A 22357-nucleotide genomic window follows, 5' to 3' on the forward strand; every position below is an offset into this window, starting at 1 on the left:
TTGAGAATCGACCACTTCAAAAAAAAAACTTTTAATCAAAAACTCAAATTTTTTTAGCCCAGCCCTAGTAAACAAGTTATTGTTTATAAAAACTGAAACTATAAAGAAACATTTTCATTATTTGAAATAAAATAAACATGTAAAATATTTCAGCTAGTTGTTCTTTTGTTTTGTTTAGAATAATATGAAGTAAATAAAGTAATTAAAATCTAAAATGTGACAAAAACTATGCAGACATATTTAACAAAAAACAAAAAGGAAAAGCACAAAGCTAAATTACTAAAACTTTCAAATTCAAATGAGAACAGAAAATATAAACATAAAATCTAATTCACAACAATTACCAAAACTAGAACACAGGTTCTCATGCACACTATAAATAGGGCTGGGCGATGTACCCAAAAAATTATCTTGATACATTTTTTCCTATCAGTCGATATTGATAATTATCATCATAAATTTCAAATCTTTATTTCTTTCAATTTTAAAAGCTTATTTCTGCTCCCAAGAGAAAGTTGTAGAAATCAGGCTCCCAGAAACCAGTTAATTGTGTTTTAAATGACTCTTTATTCTCAGAAAGTGACAAACACTTCACCTTTTTAATTCTTTACACTTTTCCAGTCATTCTTCCTTAACAAAAAAAATATCTTAATATAAAATTTCTAGCATTTTCTAATGTTATTGTTTCAAATCATGAAACAGGTTTGTGTTGCCTGACTTTGACGCGGATCTTAAGCACAATTTGCTGTGCATGCTGCAATATTAATAATATTAAATTGTGTCTTAGAAATGCACGTTTGACAGTAGCTTGAGTTTACAGTAGTAGTGGCTTGAGTTAGGATGCAGATGTAAATTCATGTTCATTATCAAAAACATGGTAAAATATATTTTATATGGTAAAATTTAGTTTCTCTGATTGTTTGAGTTGTGTTGAATTAACCATTAGACTACCAAAGGATTGCCTCAAGATTTAGTCATTGATTATTTTTGTGTTCATTTCTTAAGTTAAACAATCATGACTCCTGTCATAATCGTATAAAGCTTGTAAACCATGCAAAAATAGACCAGTAGTATAGAAAAATCCAAACAATCACCACAGTAATAAATAAAAAGACAAAAAACGTTGCAGCTCAGACAGCACACATTCGTGAACATATCTCACGTTATGATATCTCCTGATGTGTGAAATCTGCTCGTGAGGATGTGGGGTTCAAGGCAAAGATTGATGTTATCTCAGTTTTAAATGTTCATGAGAATGAGGTCAGGCATCTCATCCCAGAGCGTAGATGTTCGCTGATGAACCATGCTGATTTTGCTGGTTGTTAATAGTGCTTGCTAAGCAATCAACGTTAATACATTGTAAAACGTCACTATTGCCTTTAAAAAGCTCTTTGTTCGAACCCCTGGTGTATTCAAGTCTTATGAAATAAGGTCATTTGCATATAGAAAAGTGCACTTACAGCCTGTATAATTAAAAAGGCTCAGACAGGAGGGTGAAAATGTACCAAAAAGTACATTAGTTTTACATGGCCAAGAAACCTTGGCTAATGTCTAAAACAAAGCAACCGCACATGAAAAAAAGTTACAGGGGATAGCCTCGTATATTTGGGTTCGGCTCATGATCAAAATGTGTAGTTTACTGTAGATGCTCGTCATAACTGCATGTTGATGCATTGCAGTAACTGATGACTGTTGTTGTTTGTAGGTATATTGAATACATGTGTGACATGATGGCAGAAGAGCCCATAATCCCCCACAGCAAGCCTATTACCATCCGCTCTGTAGCCATGACTCCCGTACCGCTCTTTAATAAGCAGCGACACGGCTGTCGGCCGTTCTGTGAGGTTTACGTCGGTGACGAGCGAGTCGCAACCACTTCACAGGACGTGGACAGAATGAAGTAAGTCAACCCTGTGATGAAACTTAACGTCTTGCTGATGGGCATTATTGAAAAATATAAACCTAGTGTCTGCATCTCTAACTACTTTTGCCGTTTCTGCAGGGATTTTAAGATGGAGGACGGGCGAGCGGAGATTCCTCTGAATATAACGGTGCAGGGAGACGTGCTGATCGTGATTTATCATTCACGTGCAACGCTGGGCGGACGCCTGCAGGCCAAAGTAAGACTCACAGTGACCCATAGTTGCCAATATCTTCCCAGCACACGTTTCTAAGCAGAAATTAACAGATGCAAGTAAAATGTTACGCACCAGTTAGCCGGTAAATTTATTAGGAATTGCATTATTATGATATTAATGGCATTAATGGATTATGATGTAAGAACAGTAGTTTAACCCTTACTGACAATTTGAGCAAATCAAATCGAAGACAAATATACCATTGTGCATCTTTTACAGAGCGTCTCTTGCCAATTAACCCAGAGCAATTAAAAATATGGTAAATAAATATAAAAAAAAATATTGTGCATCTCTTTTACAAATTGTACCTCGTATGTCATAATTATACCCTTTTAAAGTCACCAAAATAAAATTAAAATTAGGGCCGGGACTCGATTAAAAAAATTTATCTAATTAATTAGAGGCTTTGTAATTAATTAATCGAAATTAATCGCATTTTAATCGCATATAAATATTTGACCTGAGAACAGTGAGAAGTAATTTTTTTTCACATGGATTTATAGTTTACCATTGAATAATGACTGAATACATAAGCTTAAGCAACAAAATATTGTTTATTTTTGTTCAACCAAGTCTAGCAGACCAGTGCAATTTTTGCCATGAAGTGTAGCAATAGCATATTTAGAAACAATTTAGAAATAGTACATTTCAGAAATTCAGGAAGCTTATAGGTGCTGGAGCCTTCTGTAAAGTGTTTTTTAAGTAAAACACAATACTGTCAATTACATTCAGAACATTGGAAACACTGACTATTAGAAAACATCTCTCTGTTGCTTCAGAGGCCATAACACACTAAGTCCAACCCTAATACATAGTTCAACATAAAGTGTAAAGTCCACGCTAGCTGCTAAATGTTTTGCGTTGAGGTGATCCTTGAGGCTCAATGTGCTGCGGTGATATGCGAAGTTTGCGAGCGCTAGTTGGTGCTTCAGTATAATCGGTCCGCTGAAACTCATCCAGTGAGAAACGTTCCGCGGTGCAAAAATAAGTTATTAAAAATGTGGGAATTTTTTTTCCCTGTAATTAATTAATCTTAGTTAACGCGTTGTTTTTTTGTGTAATTAATTAATCTCAATTAACGCGTTAAAGTCCCGACCCTAATTAAAATAGAACAAAATTAAGATTAAATAAAAAAAAAAAGTTTGATGTTTGTGAGATTTGTTGCATTTGATTACAAGTTTAGTGTTTTTTGTTTTGCCACAAAATGCAATGGATAAATGGGGATAATTAATTTAACATGAAAAACACATAGATTGATTTATATTATTAATATAACAATGCATAATACAGTTTATGGATGATAAAAATACTATATATATATATATATATATATATATATAAAATGACTACATGAACAACTATATAAAATCTTTAATAACTGATAGAAATTATACAATTATTTCCATTAAATATTTTATTATTATTATGTTTTATAAAGTATAATTTGTATGTTGTAATGTATGTTACTTTTAATTGCATATTGTATTGTTTTTGTTTTGTTTTTTTGCCCTAAATATACCCTTTGATATGAAATTAAAAATAGTCCATAAAAATGTTTTTTGGACAATAAGAAATATTAATGGGCTGGTCATTTTTTTAATTTCACCTACAGTGATGTATATTCTTTCTATTCTATTCTATTACTTGCTTCCAACAGATCTTCACACTGAAAGCCCTTGAAGTCTAGTCCACCCACTGTTCATATTTTGTCAATGCTTCTTAGTCATTGCTGTGTTGTGGTTTTTGTAGATGGCTTCCATGAAGATGTTTCAGATTCAGTTCCATACTGGGTTTGTGCCCAGAAATGCCTCCACTGTCAAATTTGCAAAGTAAGTTTCACTTCACTCTCACGAATGATCTCACATCAGTTTCACATTCAATTTTATGTCAGATTGTGCTGCTCTTTTAAGATGGTGGTGCTGTGTGTGTTTGCAGGTATGATCTCGATGCGTGTGACATCCAAGAGAAATACCCCGACCTCTTCCAGGTACATGTAAATGTGGAGGTGGAGCCTCAGGATCTCCATAGCAGCAAGACTCCGCCTTGGGAAAATTTTCCCACCAAAGGACTCAATCCCAAGATCCTTTTCTCCAGCCGAGATGAACAGCAAGAGATCCTGACCAAATTTGGTGAGGTTTCAGGGTTCTCACATGTCCTTAAAAAGTCTTAAAATGTATCAGGTTCAGTTTGTGTCTTAAATATCCAAAATGGTTTAGAACTGGGCACAGAAATGGAATAGAATAGACACAGAAAAACAGGAACTGAAATACAGCCTATTGTGATTATTAAACATATAAAGACCAAGATCAGTGAATACTGATTGCTTATGATCCACTGTTGATCAATTATGACAGGGTTTGCTTTATTATGTTTATATTATGAATCGTTATATTTGATCTTGTTTATATATTTAGGCTTGTTTATAATTAACGCATTATGATACAAAATTGTATTTCGGTTACACAATAAACTATATCTAGAACTTAATCACACTCTGTCAAAGGAAGTAAAGACTAAGAACATTATTTAAAACATTCAATATACAGATTTTATTAGTTTTGTCACAATAATCTGTATATTGAACACGTTAGGTAAAAATTGATAGCCTGAATGCACTGTAAGTCGCTTTGGATAAAAGCGTCTGCTAAATGCATAAATTTAATTTAGTATTGCATTTCTTTAAATATACCAAATACAATATAAACCATCCTTTATTTCATATGCACTAATACATTTCAAGTTATTTAAAATCTTAAAAACTTTAATTTTAAAACTCTGCAGATACCTTGTTTCTTGTTTCTCATCGATGTTATGTTGCAGATTTCCAATTAGTTTTAACTTGAGATGTTTGTTCTCAATCTTTCTGGTTGATCAGGTAAACCAGAACTTCCACGTCAGCCTGGATCAACAGCCTGTTACAGCTCTGAACCGGCCCAGCCGGAGCGCTCGCCTGAAGGGCCACAGACCGAGGAGGACTCCCCTTCTCCTCAGAGCACAGACACCAATGCCAACAACTTCTTCCAGATGCTTGACTGGGAAGGTATACAGTACATTCATAACATTTCTATGCAAATGAGCACACATAATCCATAGACTTTTTCATGGTTTCCCCACATTAACTAACATAAACTCACTATGAGAAATACATACACAAATACAGTATTCATTCATCTTTGTTAACATCAAATGTAAAAATCCATTAAATAATTTGAACATAAAAATCCATTAAATAATATAAACATGTCAAAATCAATTCAATAACATAAACAGATACAACTTTTGATTTTTATAATGTATTAGTAAAGGTTGGAATGAATGTTAAAATTAACATTATTATCATTGTTTGTTCATGTTTTCGAATGCAGTTAATTAATAACAACAAAAGGGGAACCTTGTTGTGAAGTTTTGTGAACATTAAAGGTGTAGTGTGTAACTTTTCATAATATTAAAATATTTCCTCCTATCTAAGTTTATTGAATAATTGTAATATAACAGAGCTCAACAGTGCATTTGACTTGCATTTATGACTAACTATAGATGTGTGTGTGAACTGTACTGTGTATTTAGGAGCATGTGTGCAAATAAAAAGTGGGTCCCTAAAAAGTCTTAAATTAAAATTTAGGTCATAAAGTCTTAAGTATCTTATAAATACAAAAGCAAAAGTCTTTTAAAATGGTCTTTATGTTTGGGGCTTGAAAACAGGAATTTTGATACAGCTTTATGTGATTATTAAACTTCATGCTGTGATTTAATTAAATAAATGTGAGTGCTGCACATTTCAAAGTCAAAATAGACTAATGGATAAAGCACCTTGAATTGGTAAAGACATTTCAAAATTGGAGTCCCGGAGAACTTTGCTGGTTAGTATTAGTATTTTTGGTGTGCAGTAAATTGTATCTGACATATGATTCAATGTTTAAGATATAAATACGTTATTTTAAATGAATAGTTATTTTTCAAATTAGGGGCACATGTGATCCTCGGGGGGAAAAAGCAAGCATTAAACCCTGTTTTCAGAATTTTATGCACATTTTGTTCCTCATAGTGATTTATTACATAGACAGTTGTTTTATGTCACTTGTGTTCGGACCATCATCTTTTCGCCAACCGAAGCATTTCTTTCTTCAGCCTTTATTATGTTTTATGCACTTGAATTAGCTGGATTGTATTATGGTGTGTTTACAGACAGCAGGCGGCAGTTTGATTGTTCTGACAGCCAATTGGAGGACCAGGATGATTTGAGTGGCGGATCGGAGGAGGAGTCTGTGTCTTACTCCACCCCCATCGATGGGACTCTGTCACGTGACACCAGTGAACCGCTCTTCGAGGCAGACTTCACAACCACACCACCTGACCCTCAGCCCGACACAGAAGACCTACTCGGCCTGAACTCTGACCCCTGTCCCCCAGCAGCCACCGCTCAGCCGGGCATTGCGAATGAGACCGGTTTGAAAAGTTCCTCCAGTAACAGTGATTTACTGAACGACCTGTTCGCCCCTGCACCCAATACTGTGCCTTCAGCTAATGCAGAAGACCTGATGGGAGAAGGTCCAGGGGAAGATCTGTTCTTCAGCAGCACATCCAGCCAGCCGGCACCAACCGCTAACAAAGGTAAGAGAGACTTCAAGTGAATGTTTAAATGTAGCATTTAGTAACAAAAAGCTGGTCACCAAAAGTTTGCATTAAGCATTATGCCTTAGAGCAGCCCTTGTGACCCCATATTATTCCAGTGGGATCATCTTTGTACTTTGTAACATTTCCTGCTGCTTGCTTTTGAATAAAATGACAACAAATTAAATGCATGTAGATAAAGATAAAAGCCAAAAATCTAAAATTAATATTTTGGTTTAAGTAAACGAAGCATGTTTTAGGAATAATATGATTTTTGCATTTACATTATTTTATCTCAAATTCTCTTCACATATATATATATATATATATATATATATATATATATATATATATATATATATATATATATATATATATAAAATGTGATATAAATAGAATTGACTTGATGATACAGTGTGGGGGAAAAGCAATGAATAATGAAATCATCACTGAGAATAATGAAAATTACAGATGCATTATGGTAACAAGGACATATAAATTAATTAAATTAATTGCACTTAAATTATTATAGTTATATTTATGCTATATATATATATATATATATATATATATATATATATATATATATATATATATATATATATATATATATATATATATATATATATATATATATGTATATGTATATATATATATATATGTATATGTATGTATGTATATGTGTATCTATGCATGTATGTATGTATGTGATACACACACACAGACAGACAGTGGGTGTAGAAAAGAATCACTTGGATGTTATAAGTTGCTAAATACAGCTGGATAAAACAAAACCTGTGCCCGTCTTCATTTCAGGCTCCAAAGCAACAAAATGTGATTATTTTAAAGGCCGGTGATTCTTTTCTATACCCACTGTATATTCATTTCTTTTCTGTTCTTTTAATGTTGGGGTAAAATTTCACCTGGACATGTTGTTTGTTAATGTATTTGTTTGTTATTAATATACTATATTATTGTTATTATTATTTTACATTTTATTAATGTGTTTTCTAAATTATCCTGAACTTCTTTCTGTAGACTTCTTTGACCCCTTCGGTGTGGGGTCAGCCTCTGCAGGGTCCGATCTGTTTGGTGACCTCCTGGGGTCAGACAGTGCTAGTAGCGGGTTCAAGGCTCCGCCTCCTGCATCTAACTCCAGCCTCTTTAACCTTAGTGAGTTCTGCTCTGATTTACATATAATTCAACACTTTGGAATACTAAACATGTTATTCAATATAAAACATAATCGCCTCATTTCAAATGGACACAGAAATTGTGTTTACTGAGAGGGTAGTTCTGTGCTGTTTTCAAAGCAAACCTCGGGGTGTCTGAAAATGTTTCGCCAGATAAGTTAGCAAGCGAGCCTCCGAAGATGACATCATCAGCGAGTCAGCCTGATCTGTTAGGTGGCTGGGAAAACTGGAGCACAGGAGGAACCAGCACCACTAGTAACATGACCACTGCTGCCAGCAAACCTACTATGAGTGGTAATCAATCAGACCTTCACTCAGATTACCAAAACAAAAGAAAAGTCTATTTTATTATTAGTTAATGCATTAATTAAAATTAAGTGACATGGGCAATTTATTTTGGTTGCACTTTATTTGAAGGTGTCGTTGATGCAGTATAAATGTATAACTATGAAGTCAAATTTATTAACATCGTACATAGTACAGGACTAGGTTTTGGAATGACTCTTTATTTTACAGTACGTACACTTACCTGTGCTTACATAAGAAAGTATTGGATTATATAATGTAATTACATGGGTTAGGGTGAGGTTTAAGGTTTCAGGGTAGGTTCAGGGTTCAGTACATAATTATTGTAATTTCTATAACAAGTACTTAGTATGTACATGCAGAACAGGACTGTAAAATAAAGTGCTCCTGGGTTTGGTTTAAGGTTAGTTTCTTGTAATTATGTGTTATTTACTGTTATATACTATTACTATAGTAAGTACATGCAACATAATAAGGACAAATAATGTATTACCTATATTTTTACAGCATTTATTAAACTTTGTTAATGTTAGTTAATAAAAATGTCCATGTTAGTTCACAGCTGTTATTGAAGTATCGAGATATTTATTGTCATAGTTACATAGTTACTATTATTCTTTTTTTTTTAAATAGTTTATATTTTAATTGCCTTGACAAATGTTGCCTTGAAAACTAGTTTTTATTTTTTTACTATTTTAAAATGTTTTTATGGTTTCAGTTTACTTTGAATAACCCTGGTTCACAGCACATATTTAAATAAACAAATAAACAAATGTAGTTAACTCATGTTACCTTATTGTAAAGCACTAACGTTTAACCAGTAACCATTACTCGGGTCATACAGTCAAACATTTCCTAAGTTTACCAGCCAATCATATTTCTTCTTAAATCATAAGACTGCTCACAATCCAGTTGCAGCAGTCTATAAAGCATCTCAAACATTTCTTTTGTAACCCATTGACTTTGTGTTTGTGCAGCCTCAGGAGTCTCATCTTTCTCAAAGGCCAAATCTCAGAGCTTTGACCCCTTCGCAGACCTGGGTAACCTGGGCTCAACACTGCCTGGTATGTTTGTGTTTACTCTCTACCAGAACACTTTCTCACGTATCACTTGTATCAAGTCTCTATCACTGATTTGTGTTCAGGCTCGGCCAGCACTGGTTTCTCTGGCTCAGGTTTAAAAATGGCGCCCTCTGCAGGAGGCCCTAAGAACTCAGGTCAGCAGCGGCAGCAGGCTCCTCGGCCCTCCTCCGGCCCCAGCAAACCCTGGATGCCTCCGAGCTCAGCACCCAGACCACAAACCCAAGCGGCCAAATCAAACTTCAAGCCCAGCTTCAGTGTGATCAGTGGACGAGAAGAGAGGGGGATCCGTGCGCCAGGGTTTGGTACGCCTTCACCAGTTTAAGAAACAAATGAGCATGAAAACTTGGGTTAAACATAACAACAGGAATCATTCTAACATACTGATTTATTATCAGTGCTGGAAACTTGTGCTGGTTAATTCTTTTAATTTTTTTGGAACCGGTCATACTTTTTTCGGGATTCTTTGATGAATAAAAAGTTAAAAGAAGAGCATTTACTTAAAATAGAGATCTTTTCTAACAATATATACTACAGTTCAAAAGTTTGGGGTCAGTAAATTTTATTCTTTTTTTTTTTTTTTTAGACATTTTAACTTGTATTCTGCAAGAATGTGTTAATTTGTTAAGAAGTGATAGCAAAGATTTATGTTGTTAGAAAATATTTGTATTTTTAATAAATGCTGTTATTTTGTACTTTCTATCAAACAATCCTGAGAAAATATTTGGCAGCACAACTGTTGTCAACATTGATAATTCTAATAATAAATCAGCATACTACAATGATTTCTTAAGGATCATGTGACACTTCATACAAGGAATAGCTGATGGAAATTCAGCTGTGCATCACAGAAATACATGATAATTTAAAGGATACTAAAATAGAAACTTAAAGAAACAGTTAGAAACAATATAAATTATTTTATATTGTAATAACATTTAGCTAAATTACTGATTTGTTGATGCATTTTTGATCAAACGAATGCAGCCTTGAGCAGAAGAGACTTAAAAAAAAAAAAAAAAAGGTTTGGTTATCCCCAACTTTTGACCGGTAGTGTATGAATATATTTCATACAGGCAGGTTTCCTCCAAGGAGCCAGTGCCTCCTCAAAAAATTGGGTGAGAAAAAATGTACCAAAAAACCCCACAAATATTAATGGGAAGATTAATTAAGAAGTGAACAACTCACCCACTCAGATATCAGTGATTTTTCATGTCAAAATCAAATCTGAAAGGACTTGAACAGACGATCTGTGAGGGTTTTTTAGTGAGCATTATTTTATAGTAGTACAATTGTATTATATTATTATTGTTGATGTATTTTAGGTATTAAAGGAGTAATGTAATATAATTACTGTATTTTTTTATTGTGATTAAGCTAAGCTTTTGTGCATTTATACTAAATGTATTTAGATTACTGTTTTTCAAACAAATACCCAGAAACAATATAATTCAATATTTGCATGGTACTGAGATGCTGTATGTGTGGTTTTAACTCACCAGATCTAAATGTGTGCTACTATGCAAGACCCCAATGGTTAATTTGAATAAAATTCAGAAATTAAAGCAGTCAGAATGATAACATTTCACCATATAAAAAAATAGGATTTTACAATTTTGACAGATGTTACGGTTTTTGATAATGAACATAAATCTGCATTCTTACTCAAGCTACTGTCAAATGTGCCTTTCTAAGAGACAAGTGTGCTATTATTAATATTGCAAAGTCAGGCAATACAAACCTGATTCATGATTTGAAATAATATCCTCATTAGGAAATGCAGAAACTGAGAAATAAAGAATTCAGAAGTGTGAAGTGCTCTATCATATTCTGAATAAAAAGAGTAGTTTAAACTACCATCAGTGCTCTGTAAGTTAGGTTTATTAACCTGGAGAACATGACTGGTTTCAAATATCTGATTGTCAGGACTAAATGCATTAATCATCATCACGGCCTGTTTGTTTGTGCTCTTTAGGTCCAAAGCCCAAAGTGAAAGAAGATGACTTTGAGGATCTTCTATCTACACAAGGTTTCGGCTCCAAAACTGACAAGAAGATGCCCAGAACTATTGCTGAGATGAGAAGACAGGAGCTGTCTAGAGACATGGACCCTCTTAAACTTCAGGTATGACCGTGTAACAGAATTTACGTTCAAGAACACAGTTGCATGTAGATGTGCTTTGGGCTTGATGATGCTGTTGTTTGTATGCTAGATCTTCGATTGGATCGAGGGGAAGGAGAGGAACATCAGAGCGCTGCTCTCCACGCTGCACACGGTCCTGTGGGAGGGAGAGACCCGCTGGAGACCCGTCAACATGGCAGATCTGGTCACCCCTGACCAGGTGAAGAAGGTCTACAGGAAGGCAGTGCTTGTTGTGCACCCAGACAAGGTTTGGTTTACATTCACATAGAAACCGTTCTTCTAACAGTGAATCGATATGTTCTAAAGTCAACATGAATTCAAAATTGACTCTTAATTGACCCTCAAGTCTTATTGCACGTTGTTTGACAGTGCACACATCATGCATTTAATCTTTTCATCACAATGCAAAAATATGGCCTCCAAAATATTTTTTTTTTCTGCTGGAACAACTTTATTTTATTTGTTGTTTGTTTTTTTAGTTTTATTTTTATTTCAGACATGAGAATTTGGGGAAAGTTTTTTTTTTTTTTTTTTTAAGATAATAATAATTAAAGCAAAATGTTAGTTATAATTAATGTTAATCCATATATTAAATATTAATTGAAACAATATATGAATAAATAATATGGATGCAAATTATAGACAATACTAATAAAAGAATAAAATGAAAATTGTATGTATGTTTTTTTGTTTTTTCATTGTTTATTTTTTTATTGTTTATTTATTTGTTTTTTATTTATTTTCATTTTTGTGTTTTTTCTTTTCATTTCAGACGTGTATTGCGGTTAATTTTTTATATTCAAGAATATTTATTTTGTACATATTTTTTATATATTAAGCAATTAATTAATTATTAAAGTAAAAAATATATGAATAAATATTGTTAAATACTGTATATATTTATTGACAGTAATAAAAATATCTGTCTATAGAACAATAAAATAAAACGTATGTATTTGTTTATTGATTTTATTCATGTTTATGATTTATTTGTACATTTTAATTTCAAACAATCAGTGGGGGGTATATTTATAAATTTATTTAATGATGTTAATGATTATATTTATTATTAATAAAACAATATATTAATAAATATGGTTACAAATGTATAGGTAGTAATACAAATATTAATTCATATTGTCATAAAAAGCAGCTTTGTCATTTTTGACGGTCAAAAAAAAAAGAAAAAGTAGTTTAATGTGCATGGACGAATCATTCACTATAAATCCCAAAGCATACATTAAGAGGTTCAGTTCTGATTTCATTCTGACTTTTTATTCAGCGCTAAAGAATATTCTAATAACACTCTGTTGGTGTGACTCTCATCCGTGTATTCAGGAACTATGGAGAAATAACTTTTTTTCTGGTCTTCAGGCTACAGGTCAGCCGTACGAGCAGTATGCTAAAATGATCTTCATGGAGCTGAGCGATGCCTGGTCTGAGTTTGAGAACCAAGGAGCCAAAGCCCTGTTCTGAGCGTGCTCCGTGAGCGGCCAGATGCACAGCGCTCTCTCCATACACACAGACACGCTCTGAGAGAGAGAGATCAGTCCGAGGAAGAAAACCGACCTCGTTCTGCTTGAGGAACAGGCTAATCCCTTCCCAAACTGTGATGCGCTCTTCTGAAGAGTGAGACCTGTGGCGCTGGATCTCTCCTCCTTCAAAAGGGGAACATGCCAGCATCCTTTTGTCATTTGTAGATGATTAAAAACCATACACACACACACACACACACACACACACCTGAGACTACAGTCTGTGTCCTGCACTTCAAAAGAGCTCCACAACAGATGGTTTCTGGGATGAAGACAAAATGCTGATTAATGCTGATTTTCTTTTCTTGCCATTCTATGCATCACACTTTTTGTTTTCGATCAGCGTGGCTTGTTAATAACTGATGTAAATAATGACTCGACGTGTGTGTGTTTGGGGGTGGATCATGTTCATATAAAGCTCAAGCAGAAGTTTTGACTTCTGTGCTCCACGATGTGAAGGTTTTTCATCACTTTCACTTCAGTTTGATCAAGTTTTCGCTGATCTCTAGTGTTAATTCTTTCCAAGCACCTTGTGGGAAGATGTTTGTGTATTTGTGGGTTCGAGGCTCAATTTCTGCAGCCCAAAGTGTATTTCAGTGACCGAAAACAAACTTAACATCAAAAATTGTGAGCTTTCCATATATCTTTTTTTTATTTTTTCTCAAGGACCAATCAGAAATGTCTGTCTTATTTATTGTTTTGAAAGCTGTACATGGCTAACTGATGGATATAAGAAGGACTAAAATATCAAATTTATTGTAAACGGTGGAACACACAAGCTTAGCGTTTTCCAAAACTAAAATCATTCCAAAGCATCTACTAATATGAATGTGCTTTTTAAGATTATTGCTGGAATGTAAATCTTTTTTTATTATTATTCTTGTACCATTATCATATTTTCCACACTATTCTGTTTCCATAATCTCTTAATAATGACACTAGAATGTTTGCACCAGTCCCTCAGGAAATGAGGCCAAATGTAGTGTCTTAACTGAAAAGAATAAATAAATGTCTGATACACCTTAATAATAGACGATGAGGTGAGGGTGGAAATTAGTGTTGGTTTTTATATACAGACCTAATAGTTTGCAATATTTCTTAGAGAAAAATTCTACAGAGTTTGTATCCTGCTGTAAATCTGGGATTATTCATATCTGATGCTTAAGGGCGATGCGGTCGGACTGAAAACCAAAACCTTCATGTGTGTTACTGCTTTCTGAGAGTTCATCCGTTATATGGTAAAGGGACTGAGGGGCTGGTTCAGATTGTCATTTCACGGTTTGGCCTATTCACCCTCTACCAAAGTCATAAACGATCATAAATGTTTCAGCCTGGAATGTGGCACAGCTGTTCAAAGTTTTTCACGGTTGTATAATCAGTGAATAAGCTGAATGGGCTCTGATTGATGACTGAATCTAGTCTATTTGAAGTATTCTGGGAATATATACAGTACTTCTCTTTCCCAAGAGATGAACAATCCTGCTGCATTTTGGTGGAGCGTGAATAGCTTTTATTAAGACACCTTTTCTCTCTTTTAGCCCACTCAGCTTTCCTTTGGATGTCACTAGTGTTTTTCACCAGCTGTCTCCTGCGATGCAGAAAAAAATCATAACACCACGGTCTTAAAGATATTTTTGTCATGTCTTCTTTTCTCAGATTTTGACCAATAAACCATAATCATGGTTTGGGTTTAGACGGTCTCTTTTATTGCAATTAGTCATTAGTGAAACTGCATTACAGTGCCATATTGAAAGAAAGAAAGAAGGACAATACATTGAGAATAGTCAAAATTAGGAGAATAAAATCTGATTCGTTTGTCACCTAATGATGAGTGAATTAAGTCAAATTCATGTTAGAGAATTTAGGTTATATCGAGTGTATTTTCTTTAAAGTAAAGTGAAATATTTGTTTAATAGCATACTACTAATACATTTTTGCCGTATGCAGATCTGGTCAGGTTACTTTTGTAAAATCGTAGACCGCAACTTAATCCATTACTCGTTTTAGATAATCTAATCAAACTACTTTTGATTACTTTTGACTGTTTAAATAGGAAAATCTTGTACAATATTGATATTAACATACGAAGAGTAAGGAAATATATATATCATATTTCGTTGTAATTAACAACATGATGTGCATTGAACATTATGTCAAGGTTTCCCAAAATGGGGATCATGAGTTTAATGGACAGTTGATAATTATTTAAATTACAAATTATAAAAATGTCAAATAACATCAACCGAAATAAAACACTTAATAAACAAATGAAATATTTTATTTGTTAACCTGCATGCCATGTGACCATTAACTAATGTCAGAGAACAATGAGCAATAATAATTTAAATATTTTCAAATCTCAGGGGTACTTCTAGCAAATATATTAGATTAAAGCAGTTCAGATGGCACAAAAAAAGCGTTTAGGAATGCCTGCTTTACATGTAAATAAGAAATAATGTGAATTTGTGCATTTGAATGTGTCAAAGACAAAGGTGATAATTCTAATACAAATCTATGTGTTCATCAGTAGTTGATGCAAAGTTGAAAAACGTATTAAACCTTATTTTTTGTAAATCCAGTGGTCAAATGCTGACTCCTGACTAATTAGGGAGAATCAATAAATTATGAATTAATTATTTCATAATTATTTATGAATGTGTAAGCATGTAAACAATGCAAAATCTATATAGAAAAAAAAATAACTGTAGTCTGATTATCAGTATTTTAAAATTAAATGTTATCTAATTAGAAGAACTTAATTTTTGGGATCAGATTATATGTAATCAGTTAACTATTACCAGCTCTGGCAGATCAGTGAACAGCATTCAAGTTCTCTATATTTCTATACCCATTTACTTAAGTCGATCAGTTAAATCGTTAGCTATGCATTTTAAATAGCAAGCAGTATGCTCATTAGTGGTCTCAGTTTCACGCAACTTCGCGCATCATTTGCGTCAGAATGCACAGATCTGTGACATCATCATTGACCATAGGGCTCTTATTATGCAACTACAACAAACATTTCCGAAGCTGTAAAGACAATTTAACTTTAATCGAGAACAGTTACACAATTATGAAACTAATTCACAGGTATAACTTAAATCCAATTTAAAAAGGTAATTAAGAATTTCATTTAGATTATATAAATGGATGACCCGTTTTAACAGTTAACGTAACTAACCATCTCAAATGGACTACAGTTCAAATGTAGACCATCAATCATGCGGCAAACCTTCTCTAATCATCTCGGGTTTTAACCGACCATATAAGGTAAACGGACAGGATCACTGGAAGAGCTCGCTTGCTTGTTGATAGTTTACCTTTTCGTTCGTGATGTGAAGTACACTACTACAGCAGAGAGCCTTCAAAATAAAAGTCCCGTTGTAGTGATTTACAATGGTCACAGGGGGCAGCCACGCGCTTCAAAACGATGACTACAGAATAAATTAAACGAGTATATTTTTTTTTTCCTCTTCGTTGTTTGGAACAAAATATTTGTAAAGTTCTTAATGATTAAAAACGTTATTTAAAAAAAAAAAATTATATATATATATAATATTTTTTAAAGATTTTGCATCCATTTCACCGCAAACTGCCATGTGGAATATTTAATTTGCATTATAGTTAGCAGGCAGTTTCATCCAGTGACAAATGAAGAAATTACTAATGAAGCAAATCAAGTGCAAGACCCGCCAATATTAGCACTACCACAATGTGGAGTTTGAAACAGTACAAACACTACAGTTATATATCTGCAGAAGAGTAAACAAATTGTTTTATTTATAAAACATGTCAGTTCAATTCAAATGTACTGGTATGGTGGTAAACAACCAAAGGTGGCATCAATGAGGAAATAGTTGAGAATTATTGCAATTAAGAATTACTGTATTATGTTTATTTCAAGTGCATTACATTACTTTTTTGTTACTTTTTAAATATGAGCAGGGCGTGGTTGTTTTTAAAATAAGAAGTTCTAGCAGTCCTTTCACACCAAAAAGTGAAATGAATAAACCTTAGGCTGAAGCAAAAGAAAATTCACGTCTGTACAGTAGAACACAGGAGAAGAAAGTTCAACACTCTTCAGCAATAAAAAAAAACAATGAAGCACAATTGTTAGTTTATTTAAAGTCATTGTTTTTCTTATTAGTATGGTTAAGTTAATTGCCTTACTTTTTTGAAAAAGCAGCACAGATATTTTCTTGTAAATTAAAAAGTAATGCGTTACTTTACTAGATACCTGAAAAAAGTAATCTGATTAGATAACTTGCGCTACTTGTAATGCATTACCCCAACACTGGTGGTGATGAGGCACATCTTAATGATAGCTTAAGTTAGCGATAGAGATGTTGGGTTAATAATAGGAAAGCTACTGGACCTTAAGATGGACATCTCATGGTTAGATACATAATTTTCATTGCAAAAAAAAAAAAACAAGTATTTTCCAAAATTTTCATTACTCTTTTTTGGTTTTCCTCTTTGAACTAAAACAGCAACGCATTATAAAGAATTTGCACATTTTAAAGAAGACGTAGAGGACTACAATCAGGACAGTGAGGAGAAAAGCGAACACATCCAGACAGTGGTACTGATACCAGGTAAGGTTGTGGGCCTCGACACGCAGGTGTTTAGCGCCTTTATTGCGCATGACAAACTCAATCCAGAATACAGCCTCATCCAAAGGCTTCACTGGTCTGTCATGATGAATCCTGGACAAACGCATAGCATTCTCTTTATACCTAAGGAGACAAAGACAAATGCTGTTATATGTCTGAGTATATAGTCCATATGCAGAGAGAACTTAAAGCCCTCAAAATATCTTATCTAGACTGAAGTCCAGAGTCCTGATATGCACTGACATCACTGTATAGTAAATCAAATGGTATGAGTGACTTACGAGGGATCATTAATGACGGCATTGAGTCCATCCACCAGTTCTTGTGGCTGCGTGGTTTTGATGTTATCCATGACAACAGCAGCACCTTTGGCCTTTATATGGGCCAAATTATCAGCTTGGTCACCAAACAAGGGGATCCCAATCATTGGAACGCCATGATAAATGGCCTCATATATGCCATTACTGCCTCCATGAGTGATGAATGCTCTGGTTTTGGGGTGACCTGCATCAGGAGACGAACATGGGTAAACAAATAGCAGTAGCAGATATTACTTTTTAATAATAGTTTTCTGTATATATAAAAAATATATTTTACTATTTTTTTAAGTTGTATCGAGTCACAAATTATAAAACAAACCCAATAAATCATTCTGAGGGATCCACTTATAGATTCTGGTGTTTGCACCAAGAGTATCTGGCTGCTCTCCGCCATATCGCCATAAAACCTGCAACATTTATACAACCACACTCTCAACTAATCAGCAGAAAATAGCAAATAAATTACATTGAGATTGAATTGTGACAAAGCTAAATGACTTTCCCTCATTACAATCACATCAAGAAACAGTGCTTATACAGTCATGATATATGGATGAAAAGACTGTAACAATGGCCAGTTACCTTCTGTGGAATCTGTGCCAGTGCGGAGGCGATCATATTGCTTGTTTCTTTAGGCATTTTGTCTATCATAGACCCCAGACTGAAGACCACAATCCCATCATCCCCAGAGCTCTGTACAAACTCCTCCATGTCCTATACAAAAAAACATCATGAACTTAAGGTCTGAAAAGTGACTACATAATATATTTCTGCAAAATGTAAAATACTGAATATGCAGTCACAGGTTACAGCTCACTGCAGATTTCAGGTAAAATAATATCGCTACTGATATTACTAAAAGCAGTTGATACAAGTACTAAGTTTCTCCCAAACTACTGAATCTTCAGTGATATGGTAAAATAAATTATATTTAACAGGTCTGAATGAGATACAGTTAAAAATATGTATAATTAAAACAATCTAGCACTGAATAATCACAGGAAAGTTCTTTCTATTGAGATTCCCAAATACAAAGTGACCAGAACAGTCCAATTCAAGAAAAAATGATTCTTGAGTAAATTTTTTTGTTACTGAATCAAAAACATTCAGCACAAACAGTGGAGTTGAGAATTTACTCTTAAAAGCCAGTTGTTTTAAAAGGGTCATAGGAAACCCATTTTCCACAAGTTGATATGATGGACTTAGATTGGTTAAAATTTCTCAATGGTAGTGTAAAATAACCCCGTTTTTACCCTGTCAAAAACAGCTCTTTTTTTAGAGCAAGCTGTTTTGTAACATTTTCCTTTAAATGTTAATGAGCTCTGCTCACCCCGCCCCTCTCTTCGAGCCACTCTCTGAGCAGAACTGGGTAGATTACTTGTGAATAGTAGTCTGTTACTGATTACAGATTACATGAAACATTTTGTAGTCAGTAATACAATCTCTTAAATTATACATTTTTGGTAATGTAATCTGATTACTTTTGGATTACATTTAGATTACATTTGTGCTTACCCTAATTTGATATCACATATAATCATTTAGCCTAATATTGTACTTTTTTGGAAATATATTTTAAAATATACATATTTAATTCACCAAAAAGAGCCACAATAGCTTCTTTTTTAAGTGCAATGTATGGACAGTTAATACTTACAAAATACACTAATGTACCTTGCTGTTAGTGTTTGCTTGTAACACTGAATTACACAAAATCACATCTTATGATTTTAAAGCATATTTACTTATAATAAAGTAAATTTAGAAAATATTGAAAAACATGAAATTCTTGAGTCAATTTTTTTACTGAATCAAAAACATTCAGCACGAATAGTGTAGTTTGATTCCTGAACAATTTACTCTTATAAGCCAGTTGTTTTAAATGTGTCATAGGATTTTCCACTAGTTGATATGATGAAAACAGATTAGTTAAAATTTCTCAATGGTAGTTTAAAACAACACCCTTTTTACCCTGTCAAAAACAGCTCTTTTAGCGCAAGCTGTTTTGTAACATTTTCCTTTAAATGTTAATGAGCTCTGCTGACCCCGCCCCTCTCTTCGAGCCACTCTCTGAGGGACTGTTTACTTTAGCTGCATTCATCATGAAACTTGCTAATTAGCACATTATTAGGAAAGGCAATTTGCAAAGATTATTTAAAAAACATTATACACTCACTTCTTCTGTAGGTGATGCTGGATCATGAATGATTTGCGCGAACATAAATGTTTATATAGATCGGGGTACATTCCCTTCAGAAACTAATGTAATCCACTGCATCTTCAGCAGCTCAGATGTCAGGAGTAAAGGAAGAGTGCTATTTTTATTATAACATCCAACAACAGAACACCTCAATCTATTAGGAGTCATTCTTGTCTACATCTGCTCCTGTTGTGAAACAATGGAGGACTGATGACGGCACACTCAGGGCGTGTCTAATCACTGTCAATCAAACTATTGTGGGAGGGGCCTGTATGTGTGACATCACACAGGCTCGATTTGAGAAAGGGGCAAAGATTTGAGTAGATAAAAAGAAACACTCGTTGGATTTTTATCATTATAGAGTGGTTGTGTACACACACTGCTAACACACATTTCAGTTTAAACAGCTTGTAAAAGTGCATGTGGCATACTATGACCCCTTAAATAAATATTTTCGGAAATTCTGAAATACTGAGTTAACTGAATAGAATCCATTCAGACTGGTCACTGATCATCTAATTCACTGCAGTGAAAAAATGTAATCTGTAAGTGTGTTTCATGAAATTCAGATATCCTTTTTTCTTAGTAACAGTAAATGAGTTAGAATGTAAAAAAAAAGAAGAAGAAGAAGAAGAAGAAGACAGAAGCACCTTGGGTAATGGTTTGGCAGGAGTGCAGTGAATTCCTCCAACGTATTTGAAATTGGGCAGGAATGGCCGTGGAAACTCAAAGTCCCAGTAGGTTCTGATTAACCAGATATCAGCTTTACCCATCATCTCACAATAGGACGTGGGCCGTCCTGGAAAGAGGGGTACTTTAGACATGCTTAAATATATATTGCATCTGCAGCACATAAGAAACACAAATGCAAATTCCACGTGAGTGAAGTATGACATCATGACTAAACTAATTGGCTGATTGGAAATCCCTAAACCACCTTCATTTGATGACTGTCAGCATGACTATACAAGTGTGTCCATTACGTTCCATAAGGGGAAGATGTGATGATGGCAAATGTCAGTGTGCACTGATCAGTGTTTGAAGGAACGTTCTGTGTTTAATCATGAATATAAGCTCTATCATCTGTATTTGTGGCATGTTAATCAACCTTGAAAATAATTTCAATTTGTTGCCCAGATATATAAAATAATAATAATTAATGTGTTTAACAGCAACAGAACCTGCTGTCCCTGATCAATTAATTATTATCCAGTTTAAAACTACATGAAGTGACAGAATTGACTTGTCAATAAATTCTCCCCAGAACCTTCCTTTGACTCACCAAAATATTCAGTGTAATAGTTGTCAAATGTTTTCCAAACAATAGAGGCAAAAAAATCTTGAGAAATGTAGAAGAGCATATTGATGATTCGTTCTGGAAAGCTCATCTTATCCGTGAGTTTACTCATGGCTCCAGGAACAAAAGATGGTGGAGCTGGTAACTGACCACATATTCGCTCTACAGTATGAGCTAAGGAGAACCGGAACGTGAAAACCAAGGGAACGTTCAGCACTTCAGCCGCAATATCACTGCACGCGTAGATCGGATCTGACAGAACAACATCAAACTTTCCTTCTCGTAATTTGTCCATCAACTCTGGTGATTTCAGAATGCCGTTACATTGTGATATAGACATATCCTGATGTTTGGAAGCAAGCTTGTAGAATTTCATTTGAATCTGCAGTAGGTTTAAATGATCCATCTCATACACTGAGAAGTGAAGAAGTTCATCAAGGAAGTCTTGCATGTCCTGTGCAGATGTGGACACATTGAAGTGCTGGAAGGAGAAGCGATCCGATTCTTTGGCTTTCATGAAGAGAGCAGCATCTGGCATCAGCACTGTTACATTGTGTCCTCTGTCAATCAACGTTTCCAACACAATCTTAAGATTGATCCAGTGACTGCCCTCCGTATACCATACTAAAACATTCCCACATTCTGCAGGGCAGAATACAATGAGCAGGGAAAGAAAACAGCCGACGAGTCTCATGATTGCAAGATAGACTGAGATCATCTTTGTCCAGCATCAACATGTACCGCCTGGTGTAATTATTAACCTAGTATATGGATTTTAACAAGTCATGGCACTCATAAATCAACAAAGCATTAAAAGTAAAGGTCAAAGAGACCGGTAAAGCAGGTTCATATAGCTTTCAATATTTGTTAGAAAAAACACACATATTATCTAAATTAAAATGCATCATATTTATTCATTTGCC

General features: G+C 34.2%; 2 protein-coding genes across 6 annotated transcripts in view; one reads left to right on the forward strand and one right to left on the reverse strand.

Moving 5' to 3' along the window:
• LOC113072678 (cyclin-G-associated kinase-like) overlaps positions 1–14697 on the forward strand; it is a 32928-nt gene extending 18231 nt beyond the window's left edge. For 2 of the 5 annotated variants that reach the window (XM_026245655.1, XM_026245657.1), the window contains 13 exons: positions 1706–1900; positions 2003–2120; positions 3888–3967; positions 4074–4267; positions 5014–5178; positions 6324–6749; positions 7788–7922; positions 8063–8236; positions 9226–9312; positions 9393–9632; positions 11303–11451; positions 11540–11716; positions 12844–14697. In XM_026245655.1, coding sequence (XP_026101440.1) covers positions 1706–1900; positions 2003–2120; positions 3888–3967; positions 4074–4267; positions 5014–5178; positions 6324–6749; positions 7788–7922; positions 8063–8236; positions 9226–9312; positions 9393–9632; positions 11303–11451; positions 11540–11716; positions 12844–12945 — 2242 coding nt within the window. In that variant the 3' untranslated portion in view covers positions 12946–14697. The remainder of the gene's footprint in view (positions 1–1705; positions 1901–2002; positions 2121–3887; positions 3968–4073; positions 4268–5013; positions 5179–6323; positions 6750–7787; positions 7923–8062; positions 8237–9225; positions 9313–9392; positions 9633–11302; positions 11452–11539; positions 11717–12843) is intronic. The other 3 variants (XM_026245659.1, XM_026245674.1, XM_026245667.1) reach the window with 2 other exon arrangements.
• Positions 14698–17230: 2533 nt separating this feature from the next.
• LOC113069010 (UDP-glucuronosyltransferase 2C1-like) lies at positions 17231–22128 on the reverse strand. Its single transcript, XM_026241998.1, has 6 exons — positions 21420–22128; positions 20788–20936; positions 18520–18651; positions 18257–18344; positions 17899–18121; positions 17231–17740 (listed from the first exon to the last, which is right to left on the reverse strand). Exons 1-6 carry the CDS (start codon positions 22126–22128, stop codon positions 17458–17460), a joined length of 1584 nt encoding a protein of 527 aa, XP_026097783.1. The 3' UTR covers positions 17231–17457.
• Between the last annotated feature and the right edge of the window lie 229 nt (positions 22129–22357).

Source organism: Carassius auratus, chromosome 5, assembly GCF_003368295.1.
Source record: "Carassius auratus strain Wakin chromosome 5, ASM336829v1, whole genome shotgun sequence".
Taxonomy (NCBI): domain Eukaryota; kingdom Metazoa; phylum Chordata; class Actinopteri; order Cypriniformes; family Cyprinidae; genus Carassius; species Carassius auratus.